The 26,633-nt window shown below is 44.5% G+C and overlaps 1 protein-coding gene across 3 annotated transcripts in view; it reads left to right on the top strand.

Moving 5' to 3' along the window:
* SGPP2 (sphingosine-1-phosphate phosphatase 2) overlaps nucleotides 1-26,633 on the top strand; it is an 87,779-nt gene that overhangs the window by 55,605 nt on the left and 5,541 nt on the right. For all 3 annotated transcript variants that reach the window (XM_073581127.1, XM_073581128.1, XM_073581126.1), the window contains 2 exons: nucleotides 13,001-13,180; nucleotides 20,016-20,105. In XM_073581127.1, the coding sequence (XP_073437228.1) occupies nucleotides 13,001-13,180; nucleotides 20,016-20,105 (270 nt within the window). The remainder of the gene's footprint in view (nucleotides 1-13,000; nucleotides 13,181-20,015; nucleotides 20,106-26,633) is intronic.

A 26,633-nucleotide genomic window follows, 5' to 3' on the forward strand; every position in this document is an offset into this window, starting at 1 on the left:
GCAACAGTTTTCTTTGTAGACAGTTGTGGTAACTGAGGCCTATTATTCTTATCATTTCTATGGTGTTATTGTCCTTCTGTAAAGCTGAAAATAACACAATTTATTTCCGTGCCAACACAGACCACCCTCTGACACAGACTGTATGGGGAGCCCAGTATCACACAGGATAGCATTAGATACACGGCTCAGCAGTCAGTATCACACAGGATAGGATTAGATACACAGCTCAGCAGGCAGTATCACACAGGATAGGATTAGATACACAGCTCAGCAGGCAGTATCACACAGGATAGGATTAGATACACAGCTCAGCAGGCAGTATCACACAGGATAGGATTAGATACACAGCTCAGCAGGCAGTATCACACAGGATAGGATTAGATATGCAGCTCAGCACACAGTATCACACAGACTAGTATTAGATACACGGCTCAGCAGACAGTATCACACAGAATAGGATTAGATACACAGCTCAGCAGTCAGTATCACACAGGATAGGATTAGATGCACAGTTTTTATGTGCAATATAATCATTATAATTTGTTATAATTAACCACAGTTGATTACCATGCCCAGGCAACACCGGGCTCTTCAGCTAGTATGTGATAAATATCAGTAGATCTATAGAGGCGTTATAGCCTATATTCATCCACTAATGTGAAGCCTATCGGACCCTGTGCCACAGAGGAGGCCTCATTAAAAGGAAACTGTCAGCAGCTTTTTGTTCTTCATCTGAGAGCATCCTGTTGTTGGCAGAAAAGCCCTGAATCCAACAATATATCACTTAGAGTGCTTGGTGCAGCCCTTCTCACACAGAGTTCTTTGACTTGTCATGTAGCACTGCTGAGAAAGCTGACCCCGCCCCATCAGACTCTGTATGTACATTGTCTATAGACAGATGCTTATCACAGCAGGGGGTGGAGTCAGACTAGCATGCATGCACTGATGTAGCCCAGACAATGATGATCACTAGGTGATAAAACCTTCAGTGTAAGTAAACGGCACACAGCAGGACATGTTACACATCGCTGAAATCTGTGCTTGAAACCCTGCCTCATGCTGTCCTCAGTTTACCTAGCAAAAGCCTGCTGATATATTCTCTTTAAATAGAACCTAAATAGATTTTTTTTTTTAGAGACTTCACTCTTTAAAGAAAATAAAATTGTACTTGCTTTTACACTCGTCAATATTTACTGCTATCACTCACCCCTTTGTCCAAGGAAATGGTGACACCCAGTTGTCAATTTAATTATAAATGTCTAAGGAAAATAACTGAGGAATGATATGATGTAGAAAATTATTGTTAGAGAAGCATCGACATCCCTGCACGATTTACCCTGAATTTTCTCAGTAGGGGCATCGACGTGCTCCCTCACATGTCCACACTGCTCCGGTCCCCACAGCATCTACTTCCTTCTATGGCCTGCATGTGGCACACAGGTCTCCTGGGAGTGTTCTTAGGACGCGCACACTCCTCGCTTTTTAAAGGTGCAGCGCGCACTTCTGAAAATGTCTCCAGCCAATGGCTAAGAGACACTATTCTTCCGACAGGTATGTCCATCCACCCAGCTCTCCTGCTCTCCTGCTGTCTGTCTATGAAGGACACACAGTGCATCACCCAGCTTTGCACATAGACTTGCCTCTGCACCTAGCATTCACATGGTATGCCTTTCAGCTAACCCCAGCTTACCCCAGTGTTATTTATGACCTTGTTTACTCTGGCTTGATCATATACATCTGGTCCACTCTTAATTGTCTGGCCAAGATGAGCAGAGACCACTCCTCTCTGCTTCACACCTGACTGCACTTAGTTGTACATATTTTGCAGAGCACAAGTCTGCATAGACTTCAGTCTGCATTGTGATTGCTATAAGTGTGTGCTAGAAGTGTGAAGATTAATTTAAGAATTAAAACCAGAATGGGAACTGAAGGTAACTGAAGGTAACTGGACACAGTCACTGTAAACAATGTTTCTGTTTGTTTTCACTTTCACCCCAATAATCCTTCACTTTCTGCTAATTCCCCTAATCCCTACTCCTAGTAAGGAACTGTTCATCTCTTCTTCAATCCTCCCCATCCACCTCACCTCCGCCTCAAAACTGTTCCTTAACATACAATCCTCTGTCTCCAAACACAGACAGCCCCCTCATGCCCTCTCCTGCTCCCACCTGCTAACACTTTCTCTGCTCCTTCTCACTGCTGGCGATATCTCCCCAAATCCTGGTCCTCCTCACCACATTCCCACAGTCATTTCTACCTCCCATCCACACTCTATGCCAACCTTCCGTAACCTCTCCAACCTTATACCCATTCACCCAGCCCCCGCTTCCCCAGTCCCACTAACAGGAGCTCTGTGGAACGCTCGCTCTGTCTGCAACAAGCTTTCCTACATCCATGATCTTTTTGTTACTACCAAACTCTCCTTCCTCGCCATCACCGAAACCTGGCTCACCCCTTCTAACACAGCCTCTCCTGCTGCACTTTCGTATGGCGGCTTCCACCTTTCTCACACCCCCCGCCCCAGCAGCAAACATGGTGGAGGAGTTGGTTTTCTCCTGTCAGATACCTGCTCCTTCACCCCAATCCCACTGCCACCCTCTGTTACCCTCCCTTCCTTTGAGGTGCACTCTGTGCGCATCTACTCCCCCTCCAACCTCCAACTGGCTGTCATCTACCGCCCCCCAGGGCCAGCCACCACCTTCTTTGACCACTTCACCACCTGGTTACTTCATTTCCTTTCCGCGGACATCCCTACTATCATCATGGGCGACTTCAACATCCCCATCGTCACTTCCCTCTCAGCTGCCACTAAACTTCTATCTCTCACTTCCTCCTTCGGCCTCACTCAATGGTCTTCTACAGCCACCCACAAAGATGGCCACACACTGGACCTCATCTTCACCCGCCTCTGCTCCCTATCTAACCTCTCTAACTCACCTCTTCCTCTCTCTGACCACAACCTGCTCACATTCTCTTCCCTCTTCACTCCATGTCTACAATCCCCACCCCACAAACTTTCACACCCTCGCAGGAATCTTAAACACCTTGACCTACACTCATTCTCTGAATCCCTCCTCCCTCTTACAGATATAAGTTCCTTACACAATGCGGATGACGCTGCCGCTCTATATAACACCACAATAGCTGTAGCTTTGGAATCCGCTGCCCCACTTACACATACCAAAACTCGCAAAATCAACAGACAGCCCTGGCACACCAGCCTGACCAAAGAGCTGAGGCGAGCTTCCAGGGCTGCTGAGCGCAGATGGAAAAGATCCCACTCCAACAAGCACTTCATCGCATTCAAACAGTCCCTCACTACTTTCAAGACCACACTCGCCACAGCTAAACAAACCTACTTCTCATCTCTCATATCCTCCCTGTCTCACAACCCTAAACAGTTATTCAACACCTTCAATTCTCTCCTCCGCCCCCCAGCACCTCCTCCCTCCCCACTCATCTCAGCTGAAGACTTTGCCTCATTTTTCAAGCAGAAAATTGATAACATCAGGGACAGTTTTGGTCAACAACCCCCAGAGCCCTTCCTCCCGACTTCCCAGCCCTCCACCTTCAAAACCAACTTCTCCACCATTACAGAAGATCGACTCTCCACTCTACTCTCAAGATCACATCTCACCACCTGTGCACTCGACCCGATCCCATCCCACTTCATCCCAAACCTCACCACAGTCTTCATCCCAACCCTAACCCATCTCTTCAACCTGTCACTAACAACTGGTGTTTTCCCCTCAAGCTTTAAACATGCCTCCATCACACCTATCCTCAAAAAGCCCTCTCTTGACCCATCCTCTGTATCTAGCTATCGCCCTATATCACTTCTCCCATACGCCTCCAAGCTACTGGAACAACACGTCTACCTTGAACTGTCCTCCCATCTCTCTTCTTGCTCCCTCTTCGACCGCTTACAATCTGGCTTCCGGTCACACCACTCCACTGAAACTGCCCTTACTAAGGTCACCAATGACCTCTTAACTGCCAAGAGCAAGCGACACTACTCTGTCCTCCTCCTCCTGGACCTGTCGGCTGCCTTTGACACAGTGGACCATTCCCTATTATTACAGACCCTCTCATCCCTCGGCATCACAGACTTGGCCCTCTCCTGGATCTCATCATACCTAACAGACCGGACATTCAGCGTCTCCCACTCACACACCACCTCCTCACCTCGCCCCCTATCTGTCGGAGTCCCACAAGGTTCAGTCCTTGGGCCCCTGCTGTTCTCTATTTACACCTTTGGCCTGGGACAGCTCATAGAATCTCATGGCTTTCAGTATCATCTTTATGCTGATGACACACAGATCTACATCTCTGGACCAGATATCACCTCCCTACTAACCAGAATCCCTCAATGTCTGTCCACTATTTCATCCTTCTTCTCCACTAGATATCTGAAACTCAACATGGACAAAACAGAATTCATCATCTTTCCCCCATCTCACGTGACCCCCCCCTACGAACCTATCAATTACAGTAAATGACTGCCCACTCTCCCCAGTCCCACAAGCTCGCTGCCTCGGAGTAATCCTTGACGCTGATCTCTCCTTCAAACCACATATCCAAACCCTTTCCACTTCCTGCCGACTTCAACTCAAAAATATTTCACGCATCCGTTCATTCCTCACCCAAGAATCTGCAAAAACCCTAGTCCATGCCCTCATCATCTCTCGCCTTGACTACTGCAACCTCATGCTCTGTGGCCTCCCCTCAAACACTCTCGCACCCCTCCAATCTATTCTAAACTCTGCTGCCCGACTAATCCACCTGTCCCCCCGCTATTCCCCAGCTTCTCCCCTCTGTCAATCCCTTCACTGGCTCCCAATTGCCCAGAGACTCCATTACAAAACCCTAAACATGACATACAAAGCAATCCACAACCTGTCTCCTCCATACATCTGTGACCTCGTCTCCCGGTACTTTCCTGCACGCAACCTCCGATCCTCACAAGATCTCCTTCTTTACTCCCCTCTTATCTCCTCTTCCCACAATCGCATACAAGATTTCTCTCGCGCATCACCCCTACTATGGAACTCTCTACCACAACATATCAGACTCTCACCTACCATCGAAACCTTCAAAAAGAGCCTGAAGACCCACCTCTTCCGACAAGCCTATAACCTGCAGTAACCACCGATCGACCAAACCGCTGCACGACCAGCTCTACCCTCGCCTACTGTATTATCACCCATCCCTTGAAGATTGTGAGCCCTCGCGGGCAGGGTCCTCTCTCCTCCTGTACCAGTTATGACTTGTATTGTTTAAGATTATTGTACTTGTTTTTATGTATACCCCTCCTCACATGTAAAGCGCCATGGAATAAATGGCGCTATAACAATAAATAATAATAATAATGTATTTAAGACACACTCCCCGTTAGGAAGGTGCCTTAGCAACTTCAGCCTCTAGTTTGTTACAAGTGTGCCTAGCTGTAAGGTCCCTGTATCCGTGTTTCCTGATCCTGTTTCAGTACATCCTGTCTGTATCTGCATCTGTTCCTGTCCGTCCCCCTGATCCTGAGTCTGTTCATCCTGTCTGAGCCTGTTCCTGATTCCATCCTGCCAATAACAAGTTCAGATCCCGATCCACCTTGAACGCATCTTTACCGCTGCCATCACCTGTCCAGTCTGAACCTGCTCCTGTGAGCCTGCACCTGTCCATCCTGTGTGTGATGGTGTGATATGTTATGTGGGTATAATTTTGTGTATATTTATATTTTACGGATTTCCACAGTGTTCTCTTGTGGCCCTATATCATTCTGTGTATTCCCATATTGTCTAGAGCCTCAAATACCTTCCAAAAGTAATTGAATTGGCTCACTTACTGTCTGCAACCTGACTGTATCTATGCCTCTTGATGAACCCCCTGTAGTGCCTTAATCCCCAAGGCACCTTTGTCAGGTCTGGGAGGCCTGAAAACCACCCCAACCTGTCTGACTACCCCTGTACATAAGGAGGGGGCTGGGGAGGACAGGAGCTGTTCAAGTCAGACCCTTTGTGGTGATGATCGTGTGAGGACAGCACATCAGAGAGAAGGGGAAGCATACGGACCCATTTTATCCTCTGTCTGCTGCATTATTGGACTCTCATCTCCTTGGACACTCATCCTGTTACTGAACTGCATTCGTGTTCTGGACTATTGTATCCTCAGTGTGGTGGATTGTTTATGGACCGTTTAGTTTTGCCGATAATAAAGGTCTTGGGATTGTTCACACTTCCTTCGCTCTGTTGATTGTGTGGTATCAGAAAAGGACCCCGTGGCACTGTGTTCCTGACATTTGCTCTCTGTTGCTGTGTTCCAGCACCGTTCTGTTAATCAGCCGTGCAGAATCCGTCCTGCAGCTATACAGGTTTTGGCTGTCCTGACTCTTTGAATCCATCTCTGCTTTCCCCCACGCCCTTTGGGGGTCAGCTGCTACGGCTCCATGGCCTGTCCTGGAGTGGTACCTGGCGTCAACTGGGGCTCTAGTGAAGAACTAGGTGGTTGCTTAGTTATGCCGCTCCAGGCTCTCCTTAGACCGTGGCACAGTGGCTCCACAACCACGTACTTGACAGTTACAAAAGATTGTCGTTAATTTATAGATGAATAGCAAGGGCTGGATAGGATGTAGATATAGCAGATGGTAATTTACCTGAAACCGGACCTCGAGCACAAAAGTGGTGCCAATCCCCTGACGAAGGTAACCACCGAAATGCTCGTCGGGGTGGGCGCCACTCTTGTGCATCTGCTCTGTGTCCTATTCAGCCCCTGCTATTCATCCATAATTAATGACACACATTACTCACATCTTTGGTCACTTTCAGCCATGAATTTTTATATATAATATTATACTTTTGAGTCTTTACTCTAGCATGTGACTATTTGGCCACTACCCATATATGTAATCAAACAAGTTCCCTCTGTATATATGATCTTTTATTATTTACTCCCAAAACTGAAATTAAACAGTTTTTATATATTCATATAAAAATGATACTTGTACTGTATATAAAAATGAATAGAGGCAGCAATCCAGGTAAAGTACAAAAACGATTGATATTAATTGGTCCGTGTGCAAGCGTTTCAGTTCATAGTGTAACCCGAAAAGTCTCCTTGGGTCCAATAAATATCAATCATTTCGTACTCTATGTACCTGTAGCACTGCCTCTATTTATTTTATATGCAGTGCAAGTATCATTTTTATAGGGGGCTATGGTTTGGCAAATACTTGTGACGCTTGGCACCCATACATTTTTTGCTAGTTCTACTTCTTTCCATTTTGGTCTATATTTATACTGTAAATGGTATTCATCTTGTTTTATGCAAAAAAAAAAAAAAAAAAAATAATATATATATATATTGCATATGTAAATGAGGGTTCTTCAGTGCACCCTTGGTGTGGCCAAGTGCTCGGTGCACCGTTTTGCCTGCTAAATTGCCCTGCTTCGCTCCTCCCCTTATTGATAGCGCACCAATGAGCACTGTCTGTATTGAATCCTCATCCCTGCAGGAGCTGAGAGTTCACATAATGTCATTGTGTGGGGGCACTGTCTGATCCCCCAATTCTGTCTGCAGCAGCTGCTTGCAACACAAAGGACCACACAGCAACGGGCACCCGATGACCAGACAGCACTCACACTCTGACATTGTGGGTATTTTTCTGCTCCTGCAGTGTTGGCATGAGCAGAATGCATGAGTGTCAATCACCACAACGGGAGGGGGGGGTCATTGGTAATTTTTTTAGGATGACACACCGAGCTCCTGTCACTCTGAGGGTACACCACATCCACTTCACTTACTTGTGGAATAAACTTGTTTTTTTGATATAAAACAAAATGAAAATCTGTATCACAATTATGATTTTCAAAGGGTCCAAGTCCCTTTTTATGAATGCATAAATGGTGTAACCTCTGTTTTCGGGGTGACGGACTCGATTTAATAAAAAAATTAAATGTTGTTAATTGGTTAACCTGACCATGGGTAACATTATGTACATGGATAAAAGTGCTTAGAGAGAAAGTCTTTCTTGGCAACTGGTAAGTACACACTGCATCTGTGAATTTCTATGCCTGTTGTAATAAATTTAATGCAAGCTGTTGAACCATCTGCTGTTAGTTATAATCTTCTGTCTGTTGACCAAATGTCTTGTTAAACCTGTAGGCACCTTTAATTTATTGGCTGTAAGGTTTGGCCACACAGAAGGCGAAGTGGCCCAGTCCTTTCTTATTTACGTAGGATTAGATGTAACATTCATATCACAATTGCAGATAAATATCCTCTGGAAATCAATGGAAAGTATTGATCAGAACAGGAAAATGTGGTCAAAGGAAACCTGTATGAACAAGCATCTTGTAAATACACTCAAGGGTCATAATAAGGTTAGAAGTGATCTGGCCACTTGACCTTCTCTAAGAATCGAATGGAGAAAACTATAAACATTTCAAAAATGTTGTGTATATTTTGCATTTGTATCATCAAGCTCTTTAAACCTATGGGTTCATAAATGCTGGTCATAACACTGGTAAAGATTCATCTTGATCATCCAAGTTCCAGATCTTAGGCCTGTTTCACACATCAGTTTTTTCTGTCAGTTGTAATCCGCCTGTGTACGGACATCAACGTGTGCCACCGGATCGTTTTTTTGACGGATCCGGTGAAGGAGGAAATTTAAAGGAACCGCTGTCGAGAGAGAAAGAGAGAGAGAATTTTTCAGCCGCCAGAACAGAGTTTAGGGTTAAATTTGCAGCCGAGGCAAGTCCTCCGGGCATGCGCAATGTAAAATGCGGATCCGGCCGCCCAAAAAAACGTTGCATTGTCTGTCCAGGCATGTCGGCGGACGCCAAAATTTTGGCGGATCCGCAAAAAAAGGATCCAATGGATGGCCTTCCGTCAAGATCCGCCGGTAATGCAACTCAATGGGAAAAAAAACGGATCCGCCAAGCAAAATGGCGGATCGTGTTTTTTTTGCAAAACGGCGGATTTTGACTGATGGTAACATACGGATGTGTGAAACAGGCCTTAGATGAATCAAGGTAGAATTGATTTCAGCCTCAATAAATGTGGTGGTTTGTCAAGAATTACAATTATCGTGTTATTTTTGGGTCATTCATTTTTGCATTAATCCATTTTTATTGAACAATCAAAGGAAAAGAAAAACATCATCTGATCACCAACTGTGATGAAATGTCCATGGATTCAGGGAGCGTCTTAATGCGTGGATCTTCGTGGTCGGCATCCCCGAGCAAACAATGTGGGAAGAGGTGATAAGATCCAGCACCGGAAAAATAAAAAATAAATCTATTTTTTAACTTGTAACGTGTTACATGTCCCATTTGGCTTGTTTTATTTCTGGTGTTAACTTTGATTCAAGAAATAATTCATTTTTTATGATTCCGATGCCGAATCTCACCATCTATTCCCATTTCAATTGAGTGGATATATCTGACTTATCATCCAATTTCTACAATATAGGGCCAGCTTTTCTTTTTTTTTTTGCATTTTACTTTGCATTAAATAGCATAAAGTTGGCAAAACTGATGAACTGGGGGCTCATTGAATAACATTTTGCTTTTCTGCAGTTACCCTAGAATCATTTCAAGGGCACGTTATACTACATTCCAAATTATTATGCAAATGCTATATTTCGCTGATTTTCCTAAATGATCAATGCAAATGAGTCAGTGTAATGTTCAGTTCCTCAATCGTTGGAGTATAAATCACGTTTTATTGGACAATCCTCCCAATTATAACAGTATTTTTTTTTTCAAAACTAAAAACCTGAAAATGCACTGTTCCAAATTATTATGCACAACAGAGTTGCCAAACATTTTTATAAGTTGTAAAGAACTAAGAATGGTCATTTGTTGAATTTACAGCATTTAGGTGACATTTACTGAAATCAAAAGTTTTTTCAATTATAAACCTCTTAACATGCCAAGTTACATGTTAACATGGGACCCTTCAGTGATTTCACCTTCACAATACTTGCATTCATTGAACTTATAGAATCACAGAAAAGTAGTGTTGGAAGGGACCTCCTGGGTCATCGTGTCCAACCCGTAGCTCAATGCAGGATTCACTAAACCGATGTCTGTCCAGCCTCTGTTTGAAGACTTCCATTGAAGGAGAACTCGCCACCTCTCGTGGCAGCCTGTTCCACTCATTGATCACTGTTGTAGGGGTATGTACCAGGCTGGTGGTGGTCCTTTCGTACCATAAAGGGACGAAAAAGGGACAGTGCTTCATTTTCCTTCGGATCCAGTTCAGGAACTTTGCGCATCACTTGCGACACCGAGGGATTTTCCAGCCTCCACCGTCCAGGAAGCACAGACTGATAAGTTAACCTTTACTATTATTCTATTGTGGTATATTCCTTGTAAATCTTTATTATCTCTCCCTGCGTGGAGTATTCACTGTTATTGCTATTCCTTATAAAATACCCATTAACTCTTGCTCTGCCTTCTGCTCATCACTGCTTCCTGCTAGTACCTTACACTGTCAAAAAGTTTTTTCTAATATCTAATCTGTATTTTCTCCCTTTCAATTTCATCCCATTGCTTTGTCTTTGTACAAATGAGAAGAAAACTGATCCCACTACAGTGTGACAGCCCTTGAGATATTTGTAGACAGCTATTAAGTCTCCTCTGTCTTCTCTTTTGCAAGCTAAACATTCCCAAATGATCTAACAGTTCCTCATGTGACATTGTTTTTAGTTTGATCACCATCCTGGTAGTTCTTCTCTGAACTTGCTACAATTGTTCGTCAGTTTTAAAATGTGGAGCCCAGAACTGGACACAGTATTCCAGATGCGGTCTGACCAAGGAGGAGTAGAGCGAGAGAATTACTTCACGTGATCTAGACTCTATACTTCTCTTAATACATCCTAGAATTGTATTTGCCTTTTTTGCTGCTGCATCACACTGGTGACTCATGTTCAGTTTATGATCTATTAGTATACCCAAGTCTTTTTCACATGTGCTGTTGCTGAGTTCTATTCCTCCCATTTTGTATATGCTTTTTTTATTTTTCTTTCCCAGATGTAGGAATATGCTTTTCTCTCTGTTAAAAAAACCCATTCTGTTAGTTGCTGCCCATAGTTCCATTTTGTTTAGATTTTTTTGAATCCTCTCTCTCTTCTCTCGTATTGGCTGTCCCTCCTAGCTTTGTGTCATCAGCAAATTTAATAAATTTACCCTCAATTCTTTCATCTACATCATTGATAAGGATGTTGAACAACACATCTTTTTGGATAGTTTTTGCTTGAATTTCTTTGCAGGATGTCAGAATAGCATCCAGGAGCCGCTGTTTTGATGTGAACTGTTTCTTACCCACATGGATCTTTTACTTGAGAATGCTCCATGGGTTCTCAATAGGGTTGAGGTCAGGGGAGGATGGTGGCCATCCCACGATTTTCACTCCTTTTATGCCCATAGCAGCTAATGACGCAGAGGTAGATGATTTTGCTACTGATGGCATGGTTCTTCTTTTTGTACTATGAAAGTGGTCAATCAGAAACTCTATATATCCTTTGCCAAACTCATTTTCACATCTTCAGGGACCCTAAATATGACTCCAACACTACCTTGCTGATGTCTCATCCTTGTTCGGAAATTGTGGCCATCCATCTGGACCATCCAGGGTGGCACAGCACTCATCAGTAAATAAGACTATTTTAAAATTAGTCTTCATGTATGTCTGGATTGACTGCAACCGTTTCTGCTTGTGAGCACTGTTTAGGGGTGGCCGAATAGTTGTCTATGCACTACTGCAAGCCTCTGGAGGATCCTACACCTTGAGGTTTGCAGAATTCCAGAGGCACCAGTAGATTCAAGTGCCTGTTTGCTGCTTCGTAATAGTAGTTTTAGCAGCTGCTCTCATAATTCGATGAATTTGTCTGGCAGAAACCTTTCTCATTATGCCTTTATCTGCATGAACCCATCTGTGCTCTGTATCCACCACAAATCTCATCACAGTATGATGATCAGAAGTTTTCATGAAATATCTAATGTTTTCATACCTTGTTCGAGGAATTGCTCTATTTGAGTTCTGCTGCAGAGATCATTTTTCTTTCCCATATTGCTTGCCGCTTGTGGCCTGGTTAATAATGTGGATCTTCCTTCTTAAAGGTAATCTGTCATAGGTTTTTGCCACCTAATCTGAGAGTAGCCTAATGTAGAGCTATAGATCCTGATTCCATAGATGTCACTTATTGGTCTGCTTAAAGCAGTGATTTTATCAAATCTACAATATCAGCAATAGATCAATAGAGGACTAGTAAACCTGCTGCCAGGTAGACCTTCATATTCATGAGCTCTGCATAACCTCGTCCCCACCAGATTGGCTGCTTTCTGCCCATGTACAGTGTACACAGGAAGCTGCCAATCAGTGGTATGGATGGCGTTATACAGAGCTCAGCATTCAGAGAACTGATAGATCCGCAGCTGAAAAATCTGTGATTTTATCAAAATGACAGCACGCAGCTCAGTAAGTGACACATCGCTGGAATTGTGGTCTATCCTCCTACATTATGCTGCTCTCACATGGAGTAGCAAAAACCTGGTGAAAAATTCCCTTTAAGTTGTTTTCCTTTAATTGGGCTCACCTGGCAAATTAATTATCAAGGGTGTTTGAGATTGATTTTAGTGATCCATAGCATTCATTTGTAAAGCACAAAGTGACATATTTATGACACCTAAATCCAATTTGCATAATAATTTGGAATGCGGTGTATTGTTTGTACCCTGTGCAAATCCTAATCTTTTAATGTCTATGACCCAATTCTGAAATAATACGTGGCTAGATAAAATGTATACGGGCTATAGGCTTAGGGATATAATTGCACTCGCTGAAGAGTAGTGTCTATACAATATTGATGTTGGTCTACAGGTTCCTCTTTGGACCACTAATGTTTACGTACAAGCTAGTTATTGTCTGTATTTGTTTTACCTAATGGTTGGCAGCAAATCAAATGTTTCTGTAGAATTAACATGTGAATTTTGTCTTTCAGATTGTCATGTACATAGGTCAAGCTTCTAAAGATCTTCTAAAGTGGCCTCGACCCTCCTGTCCTCCGGTTGTGAAGCTGGAAACTAGAGTAGAAGCTGAATATGGCATGCCGTCAACTCATGCCATTGCTGCCACTGCTATCTCTTTTACCTTTTTGTTGGCTGCTATGGAACGATACCAGGTGGGAGACTGTTTCATAGTTGTTTAAATAAAGATGGATTAATGTCCACATTGAAACAAGAGAAAATTGTATCTGATATCTGTAGTAACGTACACAACTGTCTATATGTTATGAATGAGTCACCGTAGGAGGCAAAAACAGAAATGCTAGCTAAGTCCAGAAAACCAGAGAAGTTGGCAGCTATCGGATTGCAGACCCCTGAACCTATCAACAACAACTAGCAGTAGCCGTGGGGGGTTCCTTCGGTGCCCTAGACCCCTCGATCACAGCCGGAGAGCTAAATAGCCTAAAGACAGAAAGCAGACCCCAAAGCAATAGGCAGCCCCCAACATATAATGACGGTGAAGCAAGAAGAAAAAACACTAACACAGATAGAAAGATAGACTGAGCAAATGATGGGGTCCAAGCTAACTAGATAGGACAGGATAGGAAAGCTGCTGTCTGCAATCCGCAAAAACCCTATAAAAAATAAGAGGCAACAGACTGACAGAGAAAAAGGCCCTGAAGACGCTAGGCTTCAAAAAGACTGTCAGTACTCAGGTATTTTCTGAAGACAGAGCAAAAAGGCAAAAAGGAATTCAGCTCACCCCAGCAGGGAATGGCAGAATCCGGAAAAGCAAGGCAAGCTAAAACCAAAACACAAATGCAAAAAGGCAAAGCAGAAAACTAAGCTTTTGAGGAGCAGGAATCAGACTGGTCTCCTAGAATTCCACAGAGAAATTACCAGCGAGGCAGAAGGGCGTCGGCTGCCTTATATCCAGTCAGAGATCCCCGTCGCCCAGTCATCCTCTCCCAGCTCAGGTGCTTGGTAATCAGCCTCACTACCTTCCTTCACCAAAAGAGGGAGTTCATCAGACCTCAATGGTGAAGGGAAAAATGAACTCATAACATCTATAACTGCGAATGGGATCCAGACCATAGATGTACAGTACTTGGATGAAACTATTCTTCATAGGCCATATCTGTGTGACTAGATATGCATTAAAAGTAAGATAAGTTGAAAATCAGCTCACTACTAGGATCCCCACCAATTATAAGACTTAGGATGTCTGAAATGGTGGCTATGCTGATCATGTAATTGTTTCCATATCTCCCTTTGACTTTAATGGAGGGTGATTGGAGATAAAAGCTCAAAGGTGTCGGTAAACACTTGCATCTGTTCTGCTCTTGGCAACTTGTATTCACTCTGCAATGAGAACAGAGCAAGGGTGTCATTACATCTCACACAGGAGGAGCCTGTTCTGAGCTATTGTGGGGCTTGCTCTTTCTCCAGTGTTATTATGCTGTGTAGCCAATTTAACATTGTTTTTGCAGTTCAACGTGAAACATTTTGTGTTTAATTCAACTGGAATATTTAGAAAAAAATGTATATTCCATTTATGAGAAAAAGACCTGGAACAAAATGACCAAATATTGATTAATTGGTCGATTCTGAAAAACAGGGATACCAGTTACCAAGGACAGGTTTGATGGGCCAATACAGGTACAGTTAGAGCAGCATCAAGTAGGCATCACTAGTCTATGGGAAATCCAATGGAGAATGCAGATTATTTAAACTACATTTACACATGCAAAGACTAGAGTTGAGCAATATTTTCAAAATTCGGTTCCAATTACAATCGGCAGCGAATATTGTTTTTACAATATTCGCTGAACGTGATTGGAGTCTATGGGAGTAGAAATGACCAAATATGGAAGTCGCCTTGCTACACTTGTAAGGAGAGCTTTAAACTAGAACAACATGGGAAGGGAAGCAAAAGACCAGAAAAAGCCATACACCTGACAAATGCTATTGAGAACTCTGCTATTAGAAGTGGAAAGGAAGAACAAAGACGAAAGAATCTAATTAATAAAAATATTGGAGAAAGAGAAACCAATCACAAACTAAAATGTTTCTATACTAATGCACAAAGCATGGGCAACAAACAAGGAGAATTGGAACTACTAACACAGGAACAGAAATATGATGTAATTGGAATCACTGAAACTTGGTGGGACAATACACATGATTGGAATACAAGACTAGAAGGATACAACTTATTTGCAAGAAACAGACTTGATAAACGAGGAGGGGGTGTCGCATTGTATGTTCGAAACGCGTATATCTGCACAGAGATTGAAGCTTCAGAGACTGGGAGTTCTGTGGAAACTGTTTGGGTAAGAATACAAGGACAGAACAATGGAAAGGACACCATTGTAGGCATTTACTACAGGCCGCCTGTGCAAGCCGAATATATAGATGAACTCTTTATGCATCAGATGGCCAAGTTCTCCAAAAAATATGACATAGTTGTCATGGGAGATTTCAACTATCCAGACATTTGTTGGGAATCTCTCTCAGGCAAAACTAACAGGTCAAGGAAATTCTTATCCTCTCTTGCTGACAACTTTATCTTCCAAAAGGTAAGGGAGAAAACAAGGGGAACTGCTACCTTGGATCTAATCCTTATAAACAGGGAGGAAATGGTTGAGGAGGTAAAAGTGGCTGGGACCCTAGGAGGTAGCGACCATGCTATTTTAGAATTTTGGATTACTAGAGGTGGAAGACCTGTGAAGACTCAGACGTCAAGGTTAGATTTCAGAAAGGCAGATTTTAAGGGATTCAGAAAGAGAATTGGAGGGATCCAATGGCTGGATATCCTTAAAGACAAAAATGTCCAGGAAGGATGGGAAATCTTGAAAAATGAAATTCTCAAAGCACAGTTGTTAACAATTCCGAAAAGAGGGAAGAATAGGAAGCATTTAAGGAAACCAGGATGGATGAACACAGAACTTAAGCACATGCTAAAAAGGAAGAAAAAAATGTTTATAAAATGGAAAGAGGGAGGCATATCTAAAGAAGAATATAATGCTGTCTGCAGAACCTGCAGGGCACAAATCAGATTATCTAAAGCTGAAAATGAACTGAGGCTTGCAAGAGATGTCAAAAGCAATAATAAAGGATTTTGGGGATATGTGAAAAGTCAAAGATGCTATAGGATTTTTACAGGATGAAAATGATGAAATGGTAAGACAGGATGTTGAGAAGGCTGAACTTTTAAATTCCTATTTTGCATCTGTTTTCTCTCAGAAAGGAAATGCAACATCAACTGTTATTCACTGTCCTATTAAGGGAATAGAAGAATCCAGGATATCTATAAACAGAAAGATAGTGAGGAAACACTTAGCTAACCTAAATGAATTCAAGTCTCCAGGTCCAGATGAATTACACCCCAGAGTACTGAAGGAGATAGCAGAAGAAATTTTTGAACCCCTCTCCATAATCTTTGAAAATTCTTGGAGAACAGGAGAAGTGCCAGAAGACTGGAGAAGAGCAAATGTTGTTCCTATCTTCAAAAAGGGGAAGAAGGTGGACCCAGGCAACTATAGGCCGGTGAGTCTGACTTCTATACCAGGAAAGATCTTTGAACAAATTATTAAACAACATGTATGTCAATACCTGGATAAGAATGAAGTGATTAAACAGAGTCAGCATGGGTTTCTAACTAATAAGTCATGTCAGACTAACTTAATTTCCTTCTATGACGGCATCACTGATTGGGTGGATCAAGGAAATGCTGTAGATATAGTATATCTTGACTTCAGCAAAGCATTTGACAAAGTCTCTCATACAATCCTTATTGAAAAAATGACTAAGTATGGAATGGACAAGGCAACTGTTAGGTGGATTCATAACTGGCTTAGTGATCGGACCCAAAGAGTGGTCGTAAATGGCTGCACATCCAGTTGGAAGAATGTCTCAAGTGGGGTACCACAGGGCTCTGTCCTGGGCCCTGTATTGTTCAACATCTTTATCAACGATTTAGATGAAGGAATTGAGGGTAAACTGATTAAATTTGCTGATGACACAAAGCTAGGAGGGATAGCTAATACTAGAGAAGAGAGAGAGAGGATTCAAAAAGATTTAAATAAACTGGAGAAGTGGGCAGCAACTAACAGAATGGTTTTTAACAGGGAGAAATGCAAAGTACTACATCTGGGCAATAAAAATGAAAAAAGCATATATAGAATGGGAGGAATAGGGCTAAGTGACAGCACATGTGAAAAAGACTTGGGTATACTAATAGATCACAGACTGAATATGAGTCAACAGTGTGATGCAGCAGCAAAAAAGGCAAATGCAATTCTAGGATGTATTAACAGAAGCATACAGTCTAGATCACGTGAAGTCATTATTTCCCTCTACTCCTCTTTGGTCAGACCTCATCTGGAATATTGTGTCCAGTTTTGGGCACCACATTTTAAAAAAGACATCAACAAACTGGAGCAAGTTCAGAAAAGAGCGACCAGAATGGTGACCGGTCTGCAAACCCTGTCTTATGAGGAAAGGTTGCAGGATTTGGGAATGTTTAGTTTGCAAAAGAGAAGACTGAGAGGAGACTTAATAGCTGTCTACAAATATCTAAAGGGCTGTCACATTGTAGAAGGATCAACTTTATTCTCATTTGCACAAGGAAAGACTAGAAGCAATGGGATGAAACTGAATGGGAAGAGACACAGATTAGATATTAGAAAAAACTTTTTGACAGAGTGATCAATGAGTGGAACAGGCTGCCACGAGAAGTGGTGAGTTCTCCTTCAATGGAAGTCTTCAAACAGAGGCTGGACAGACATCTGACTGGGATGATTTAGCGAATCCTGCTTTGAGCAGGGGGTTGGACCAGATGGCCCAGGAGGTCCCTTCCAACTCTACGATTCTATGATTCTATGATTCTATGTTTGGAACTGATCATCAAACAAAGTCGGCATGAATAGGATAGCAATATGGCACGAATATGGTGAATTCATATTCAGCGACCGAATCCGAACATTTTCGCTCAACTCCTAGCCAAGACCAATATCTGTAAAAACAAACAAACAAAACCATTTATTTCTATTGCACAAAGACGGAGGTAGCGGTCCTGCTGCTGGGTTGTTGCCCTCCTACGGCCCTCTCCATGTCTCCTGGTGGACTGGCCTGTCGCCTGGTAGCGCCTCCAGCCTCTGGACACTATGCTGACAGACACAGCAAACCTTGCCACAGCTCGTATTGATATGCCATCCTGGATGAGCTGCACTACCTGAGCCACTTGCGTGGGTTGTAGAGTCCGTCTCATGAGTGTGAAAGCACAACCAGTATTCAAAAGTGACCAACACGTCAGGCAGAAAGCATTGGTACTGAGATGTGGTCTGTGGTCCCCACATGCAGAACCACTCCTTTATTGAGGGTGTCTTGATAATTGCCAATAATTTGCATCTTTTGTCTATTCCATTTGCACAACAGCATGTGAAATTGATTGTCAATCAGTGTCGCTTCCTAAGTGGACAGTTTGATTTCACAGAAGTTTGATTTACTTGGAGTTATATTCTGTTGTTTAAGTGTTCCCTATATTTTTTTTGAGCAGTGTACATTTCATTAGGCCAACATTTTGGATTTTAAAATCATTTTTTCAAGCTGGTGTTATAAAGTATTCTAATTTACTGAGATAATGACTTCTGGGTTTTCATTGGCTGTAAGCCATAATCATCAACATTAACAGAAATAAACACTTGAAATGGATCACTCCGTTTGTAATGACTCTATATAATATATGAGACTCACTTTTTGTATTGAAGAACTGAAAAATAACTTTTAGATGATATTCTAATTTTGTGAGATGCACCTGTATGTAAGGGGAAACTGAAGTCAGTAAAGGAGTCCCTTAGCATGGCTTCTTAAGTACATTATTAGGTCTTGCTATTGATACATCTGGACTTCCATATAGAATAGAGAGATTATGTGAAATGGCTGTTAGTGATTCACATTGTGGAAGACCAGTGAAGAAAGGAAATATATATATTTTTTATTTACTAAAAAATGTTCCTATAGGTCAGGGTTAGGCAATTTAATTTTCCTGAGGGACAGAGCGTGACTGTTGTGGAGGGCCAAACCAGTAGACTGAAATTAGCTCTGCTCAATATTAATATATTAATTTTATATTTAATATTGTTTCACTTCATATTGAGCAGAATTAAGTATGCTGACCCCCCTATATACCGTATGAGCCTGCACACAGCCTCTGTATACCACATGAGCCCACACACAGCCCCCTATATGCCATTAAAGCCCCCAAATAGCCTCTCTATATACAATATGAGCCCTCACACAACCCCTGTAGTATACAGTACGAAGTCCACATGGCCTCCTATATACAGTATGAGACCCCACATAATCTCCTATAGACAGTGAGCCCCCACGTAGTCTCCTGCAGACAATTAGCCCCTACATAGCCTCCTTATATACAGTGTGTGCCTCACAGTCACCCTATATACAGCTTGAGCTCCAACTTAACCTCCTATATACATAGGTCCCAGCGATCCCATCCACGTCGGATCGTTGGTGGGATCGCTGGGACATTGAAGCATGTAACGGGGCCCTTACACGCTGATTGATGGAAGATTGTGCCGTCTGCTTCGTCTTCCACAAATGTATTCACCGCTATCTGAATCCTGACAATGCAGATAGCGGTAACAGACGGCGGCGGGAAATGTCATGCTGCGGCCTGTGGGTCACTGTTTCAGCCCTTCAGCTAACTCTATTTTCCCAGGTCTGCTATAAGAAATAATGATAAAATAAAATATGGCATACATGATGCAACAAATCTCCTGAATTACAATTATCACATTATTTTTGTGCATTTCATTTTCACATCAATTGGTGTTGATTCCTGAATCATCATTCAATTTGTACTATGTATGATAGAAAATAAAGAAAAATAAGCCTATTTTATTTTGAATGTTCATTAAAATACCATCAAGTTAGCAAAGCTGATGTATCAATCGCTCATTTAATTTTTTTTATTTTTGTTTCCTGCAGTTCCCCTTTGTACTCGGATTTGTGGCTGCTCTTTGCCTCTCCACCCTAGTGTCCCTCAGCCGGCTGTATACAGGAATGCACACTGTGCTGGTAAGATGTTAGCCATAAGATACCAGGCGGTAGTATTCATGGACTCCATACATGCAGGTGGTTACAACATAGGTCAAGCAACCTCTTTTCGATCTTGTGAATGACATGTTGCCGGCTGAAAACTATACAGAATGAAAAATATATAATATGGAAATAGCATCCATGAAGTGTAGGTGTAGAAGCCATATCGTGACGGTGAACATATTGGATAAATGTTTGCTATCTAACTGTTGAAACCGGCGCCGATCTCAGCCAGCGCAAAGTGGTCACAGACCGCTCATTCCAGCTACTCAGCGGCTTCTACTGATGTCACATCGAAGAAGCAGTGGATGCTCTTCTGCTCAACTCACGAGGCATGACTGGACTTTATGCTGATAGTCAGACGGCTCTCTGCTGCCGATCTGCGGGAAGCTGGCTGTCTATCAGCATGTTGAAAGTCAAGCCTCATCAACAGAGCAGCTCGAAAGAAGAAGAGCTGCTCTGTTGATGTGGAGCAGCTGAATCGCCGGCAGGAGCAGACCGTGAACGCTCTGTGCTGCGTACGACAGGCAGGTAGTTAACAACTAACTGCCTGTTAGGTTTTAGGACCCTAGAAAAAAAAAAGGCCTGGACAACCTCTTTAAGTTATTTTATCAATACAATGAGTCTAGATGAGCAAGTACAGATTCCACTTCATCATCTTTCCATATTCATTCATAAGCTATAAGATGTGAATGCGCTTAAAAAATCACATTGACAAATGAATATTTAGTACATAGGCAGTGTACTATATATGAGAATAATTGTAATATTTGCTATATTAGTCTTTCCACCAGTCCATACATACTCCAACGGCAGTGTTACATGGGACTGACCAATAAAGTCAATCAGGTCACAGTCATCATTGTTAAGATATGTGACAACTCTCTGTCTATATTCTTGACCCTGTTGCTTCTCTTCTAAATGCTGGTAGGGCGATTTGTTAACTTTAAAGAATACCCCTCATCCATACCTCTATAGTGTGCCTTGTCCATTGCCATTTAAAGCCTTGGGCAAAAGAAGCACATAATGAGTGTACCACGGATATTTCAATGGAAATGATTGCTCAGAGAGGAACAATGGCATTCATTGGCCCCTTCACAGCAGGGGTGCCGGGTAATATAGTAAAATCCAGTGATTTGCTGCCTTTTCCAGCAGGGAACGGATTAAACTTCAGAGACACATACATTACCATAGTTCGTGTGGCTACCAGGCAATTGCAAATCGTCAATAAGTCTTGAAAGCAATGCTGGAGGAGTCATATAAAGGATTTTTAAGAGGGAATCATGTGAAGGTCTCGTGAGATTGTTTCCATGAAATCTGAGCTTTGAAATTCAGATGGGAATGCTTACTAGAATTACAGTATTGTTATAATGTCAGCCACTAGACGGCATGTCAAAGGACAAGCCCAATGAGAGTTGTGAGGACTCAGGTTCATGGAGAAATCAGGTTTTATCATTCCTGCACACTCACTGCAATATTGAAACCCCTCTCTAGTGCTAGAATACATTACATTACCAAAAATAGATTTAAAAAAGGAGATTTTTGTGTACTCACCGTAAAATCTTTCTCTTAGCCTCTAATTGGGGGACACAGAACCATGGGTGTTATGCTGCTGTCCACTAGGAGGCGACACTATGCATAATCTGAAAAAGATTAACAATGGCTCCTCCTCTGCAGTATACACCCCTGGAACGGCGTCAGCCTTCTCCAGTTTTGTACACAAGCATTAGGAGGAATATAACAGAAACAACATAACCATGCCTGTAAGAAGGCCACTCTGTATGAGCTCAAAGAACAATATGAGAACTGAACCGTAACAACGGCCCATAAGGGCAACAGGGTGGGAGCTGTGTCCCCCAATTAGAGGCTAAGAGAAAGAGATTTTACGGTGAGTACACAAAAATCTCCTTTACTCTGTTGCCTCATTGGGGGACACAGAACCATGGGACGTCCCAAAGCAGTCCCTGGGTTGGAAACAATGGACGAATATTGTGCTAGCAGGTCCCTAAACTTGGGGCACTGCCGCCTGCAGAACCCATCTACCCAGGCTCACATCTGCTGAGGACTGGGTATGAACCCTGAAGTGTTTTGTAAACGTGTGTAGGCTAGTCCAAGTGGCAGCCTTACACACTTGTTGTGCCGAAGCCTGGTGCCGAATGGCCCAGGAGGCCCCTACTGCCCGCGTAGAGTGTGCTGTGATACCGGCAGGAAGAGGAGAGTTGTTAAGGCGGTAAGCCTCTTGTATGGTGGACTTGATCCACCTGGCAAGGGTAGCTTTGGAAGCCGTCAGACCCTTGTGAACGCCTTCCGGAAGAAGGAAAAGGGAATCAGACTTCCGGAAGGGTGCAGTCCTAGACACGTATATACGCAATGCCCTGACGAGGTCAAGCGTATGCAGAGCCTTCTCCACTCTATGAACCGGAACCAGGCAAAGGGACGACAGTGAAATTTCCTCATTGAGGTGGAAGTTGGACACAACCTTCGGAAGGAAGGATGGTACTGTACGGAGAACCACCTTGTCCTGGTGAAAAGCTAGGAAGGGCCGTCTGCAGGAGAGTGCTGACAATTCCAACACCCTGTGTAGCGAGGTGATTGCCACCAGAAAAACCACCTTCTGTGACAGAATGCAGAGTGGGACTTCCTTAAGGGGTTCGAAAGGTGGTGCCTGCAATGCTGTCAGGACCAGGTTGAGGTCCCACGTTTCCAGTGGACGTCTGTAGGGGGGAGCTAATCGGGAAACTCCCTGAAGAAAAGTCTTTACTTGCGGCTTGTTAGCAATACGCCTTTGGAAAAGCACTGAAAGCGCTGACACCTGGCTCTTCAGCGAGCCTAGGGATAGCCTGGCGTCCAGGCCCGATTGAAGAAAGCCAAGTACCTTTGGGAGGGAATAAGGGAGTGGGACCTGTCTGCGAGATTCGCACCAGGTAAAGAAAGCTCTCCAGGTACGATAATAGATCTTGGCGAAGGCTGGCTTCCTTACCCTGATCATGGTCGTAATGACGTCCGGTGAGAGCCCTGCCTGTGTTAGAACCCAGGTCTCAAGGGCCACGCCGTCAAATTGAGAGCCCCTGAGTTCTGATGGTAGAACGGACCTTGTGACAGAAGGTTGTGACTGTCGGGGAGACGCCAGGGGGCGTCTGCTGTAGGTTGTACGATGTCGGCGTACCATGTACGTCTGGGCCAGTCCGGCGTGATCAGGTTGATTGGAACTCCCTCTTGTTTGATCTTCCTCACGACTCTGGAGATCAGGGGAGGGGTGGAAAAATGTACAGGAGCTGGAACTGGGTCCAGTCCTGAACCAGGGCATCCGCTCCGAGCGACCGCGGGTCGCGTGTCCTGGCCATGAAATTGGAGACCTTGGCATTGAGGTGGGATGCCATTAGGTCCACGTCCGGGGTCCCCAGCGATGGCAGATCTGGTGAAAAATTTTGGGATGGAGAGACCACTCCCCCGAGTCCATTCCTTGTCTGCTGAGGAAGTCTGCTTCCCAGTTGTCCACACCCGGAATGTGGACCGCAGAGAGTACCGACCTCGTGTCTTCCGCCCAGTGGAGGATATGATCCACTTCTCTCATCGCCTGGGTACTGCGGGTCCCGCCTTGGTGATTCACATATGCCACCGCCGTGGCATTGTCCGACTGTATCCTGATATGAGAGGCTGCCAGCAAGTGATGAAAGGCTCTCAATGCCAGGATGGCCCGAATTTCCAGGATGTTGATGGGCAAGGTTGCTTCCACTGGTGACCACTTGCCTTGTGCCCTGTGATGTAGGTGCACTGCACCCCAACCTGTCAGGCTTGCACCGGTGGTCAGGACCTTCTATTGACCTGAGAGAGAGGATTTTCCCCTTGCAAGCGAAGTTGGCTTGAGCCACCAGTGTAGGGACATCCTGGTTGACGATGTTAGCCGGAACTCCCTGTCGAGGGAGAAAGGATTCCTGTCCCAGGACCTGAGGATGGCTAGTTGAAGAGGCCTGAGGTGAAACTGGGCAAATGGTAGCACCTCCATTGCTGCTGCCATCCTGCCGAGGACTCTCATGGCATACCGGAGAGATCGAGGGGGATTGCGGAGGAGTATGCGAACTCCCAGAAGGAGAGCCAGTGCCTTGTCTCTGGGAAGGAGCACCAGCCCCCTGGAGGTGCCGAATAGCATCCCCAGGAAGGTCAGGGACTGACTCGGGATAGTGGCTGACTTATGTAGGTTCACTAACCAGCCCAGGTGACTCAGAGTGTCGATTGTGATTGAGACGCTGACCTCGCAGTCATTGAAGGTGGAGGCCTTGATGAGAAGGTCGTCCAGGTATGGAACGACTACAATGCCTCTGGAGTGTAGAACGTCCATGGTGGCTGCCATGATCTTGGTAAACGTTCTGGGAGCCGTGGCGAGTCCAAACGGGAGAGCCACGAACTGGTAGTGGTCCTGGTTGATCGCGAACCTGAGAAATCTTTGATGGGCGGGAGCAATTAGTATATGCAGATATGCGTCTTGTATGTCTATTGAGGTGAGATATTCTCCCTGCTCCATGGACGCAATGATGGACCGAAGGGACTCCATGCGAAAATGACGAACCCGTACATATTTGTTGAGTTGCTTTAGGTCTAGTATGGGCCGGACGCTGCCTCCTTTCTTGGGGACTACGAATAGATTGGAGTAGAACCCTCGGAAGCGTTCGGTTGCGGGAACCGGTCCTACGAATCCTGCTTGAAGGAGAGAGGAGAACGCTTGGTGGAAGGCACGAGCCTTATCTGGCGGTTTTGGTGGAACAGAGAGGAAGAACCGGTTCGGAGGACTGGAAGTGAACTCTATCTTGTATCCGGAAGACACTATTTCCCTGACCCACCTATCTTCTGTAATAGGCAGCCAGACTTGCTGAAAGAGTATAAGTCGTCCGCCTACTGGTGGGGTGTCTTCCGGAGTTCGTGAGTCATGATGAGGCGAAATTCTGAGGTTTTCCTCCTTTGGGCTTAGCCTGGCCTGCTTTTGACTGCCAGGTCCTGTCTGGCCTCTGCACTGCCCGTGGGTTGTCCCTGCGTGGAGAGCAGTTACGATTTTGTGCTGGGCGCGAGACGGACCAGCCCGAAGAATTCTGAAAGGATCGGAATCGTGTTTGATTACGCCGTTTAAACGTGCGCTTAGGTTTTAGTTGAGGGAGAGAGGTACTCTTACCCCCAGTGGCGTTGGATATCATTGTGTCCAACTTTTCACCGAAAAGCCGTCCACTGAGGTATGGGAGATGCGTGAGGGACTTCTTCGAGGCCGCATCCGCTTTCCATTCATGCAGTCAGAGGATATGCCGAATTGTTATGGCGTTTGCTGCTATCCCCGCTACACCTCTTGCGGAATCCAGGGCTGCATGAAGCATGTAATCTGCTACCACTATTTGAACCGCTTGGTCCGACAGCTCAGGATTTGACGCTTGGAGGCCAGCTTGCAATTTTCTGGCCCAAGCCAGAATGGCCTTGGCCACCCAAACTGAAGCGAACGCGGGGGCCAGGGAGGCCCCTGCCGCTTCGAAAACTGAACGAGCCATGCGTTCTACCTGCCGGTCTGCTGCGTCCCTGAGGGTTGAGCTATCTGGCAGTGAGAGGAGGGTCTGTGCTGCTAGCCTAGAGACTGGGGGGTTCACTTCGGGTGGGTCTGTCCACTGTTTGGTGTCCTTTTGTGGGAAGGGGTACCTAGCCTCCAAATATTTGCGATTGGTGAATTTTCTTCTCGGGCTGCGAAAACTGCTTGGTAAGGATCGCCTGAAATTCTGGGTGGTTAGAGAAGACCTTACATGGTTTCAGAACACCTTCGAAGCAAATCTTATGTTCTGGGGCTTCCGGGGTTGGATCGGAAATGTCCAGCACCCGATGGATGGAAGAGATTATGTCCTCAACTAGCGCTGTATTGCTAGGGGGACAAGGGACCAGAGACCTCTCCGTTTTGTTGTCTGAGTCGAAGTCACAGATGCCTTCCGAATCCTGCGTATCGGTGAGGCGTTCCCTGGTGGGTGAGATGGGGCGGAGGTCTCCTGTAGTCGGGGGTCGCTGTGGAGATGTACGTTGTCTGTCTCTGGTAGGGGACGGTCTAGGTGACCTGGAACTACGGTGTCTCTCCCTAGAGGGGGATGACCGAGTGCTATGGGATGACAAAGAGGAACGCGACGTGTGGGTCTGCTTACGTCTGGGAGAGCCAGAAACGGCCTGTCCCTGAGTGGAGCTGTCCCTTTGCTGGGTAACGCTCATAGCCAAGACATGACCCTGCAGAGCCTGGAGTAATGTGGACGTTATCTATAATAATAATAAATTTTATTTTTATAGCGCCGACATATTCCGCAGCACTTTACATTTCAGAGCTGGACTGCGTCATAGACTGTGACATCTGGGTAGCCCATTCCGGGGTGGTAGCATCCGCTGAAGCATTGGTAGGAGCCTCTTGGGGTTCTGACCTAGTATTCTGGATACAGTCCCGACAGTGGGGATACGTGCTGCCACTGGGGAGAGTGGTTTTGCAGGCTGTGCAGAATG

Source organism: Dendrobates tinctorius, unplaced genomic scaffold (assembly GCF_039654945.1).
Source record: "Dendrobates tinctorius isolate UK_male_01 unplaced genomic scaffold, ASM3965494v1 ptg000069l, whole genome shotgun sequence".
NCBI lineage: Eukaryota > Metazoa > Chordata > Amphibia > Anura > Dendrobatidae > Dendrobates > Dendrobates tinctorius.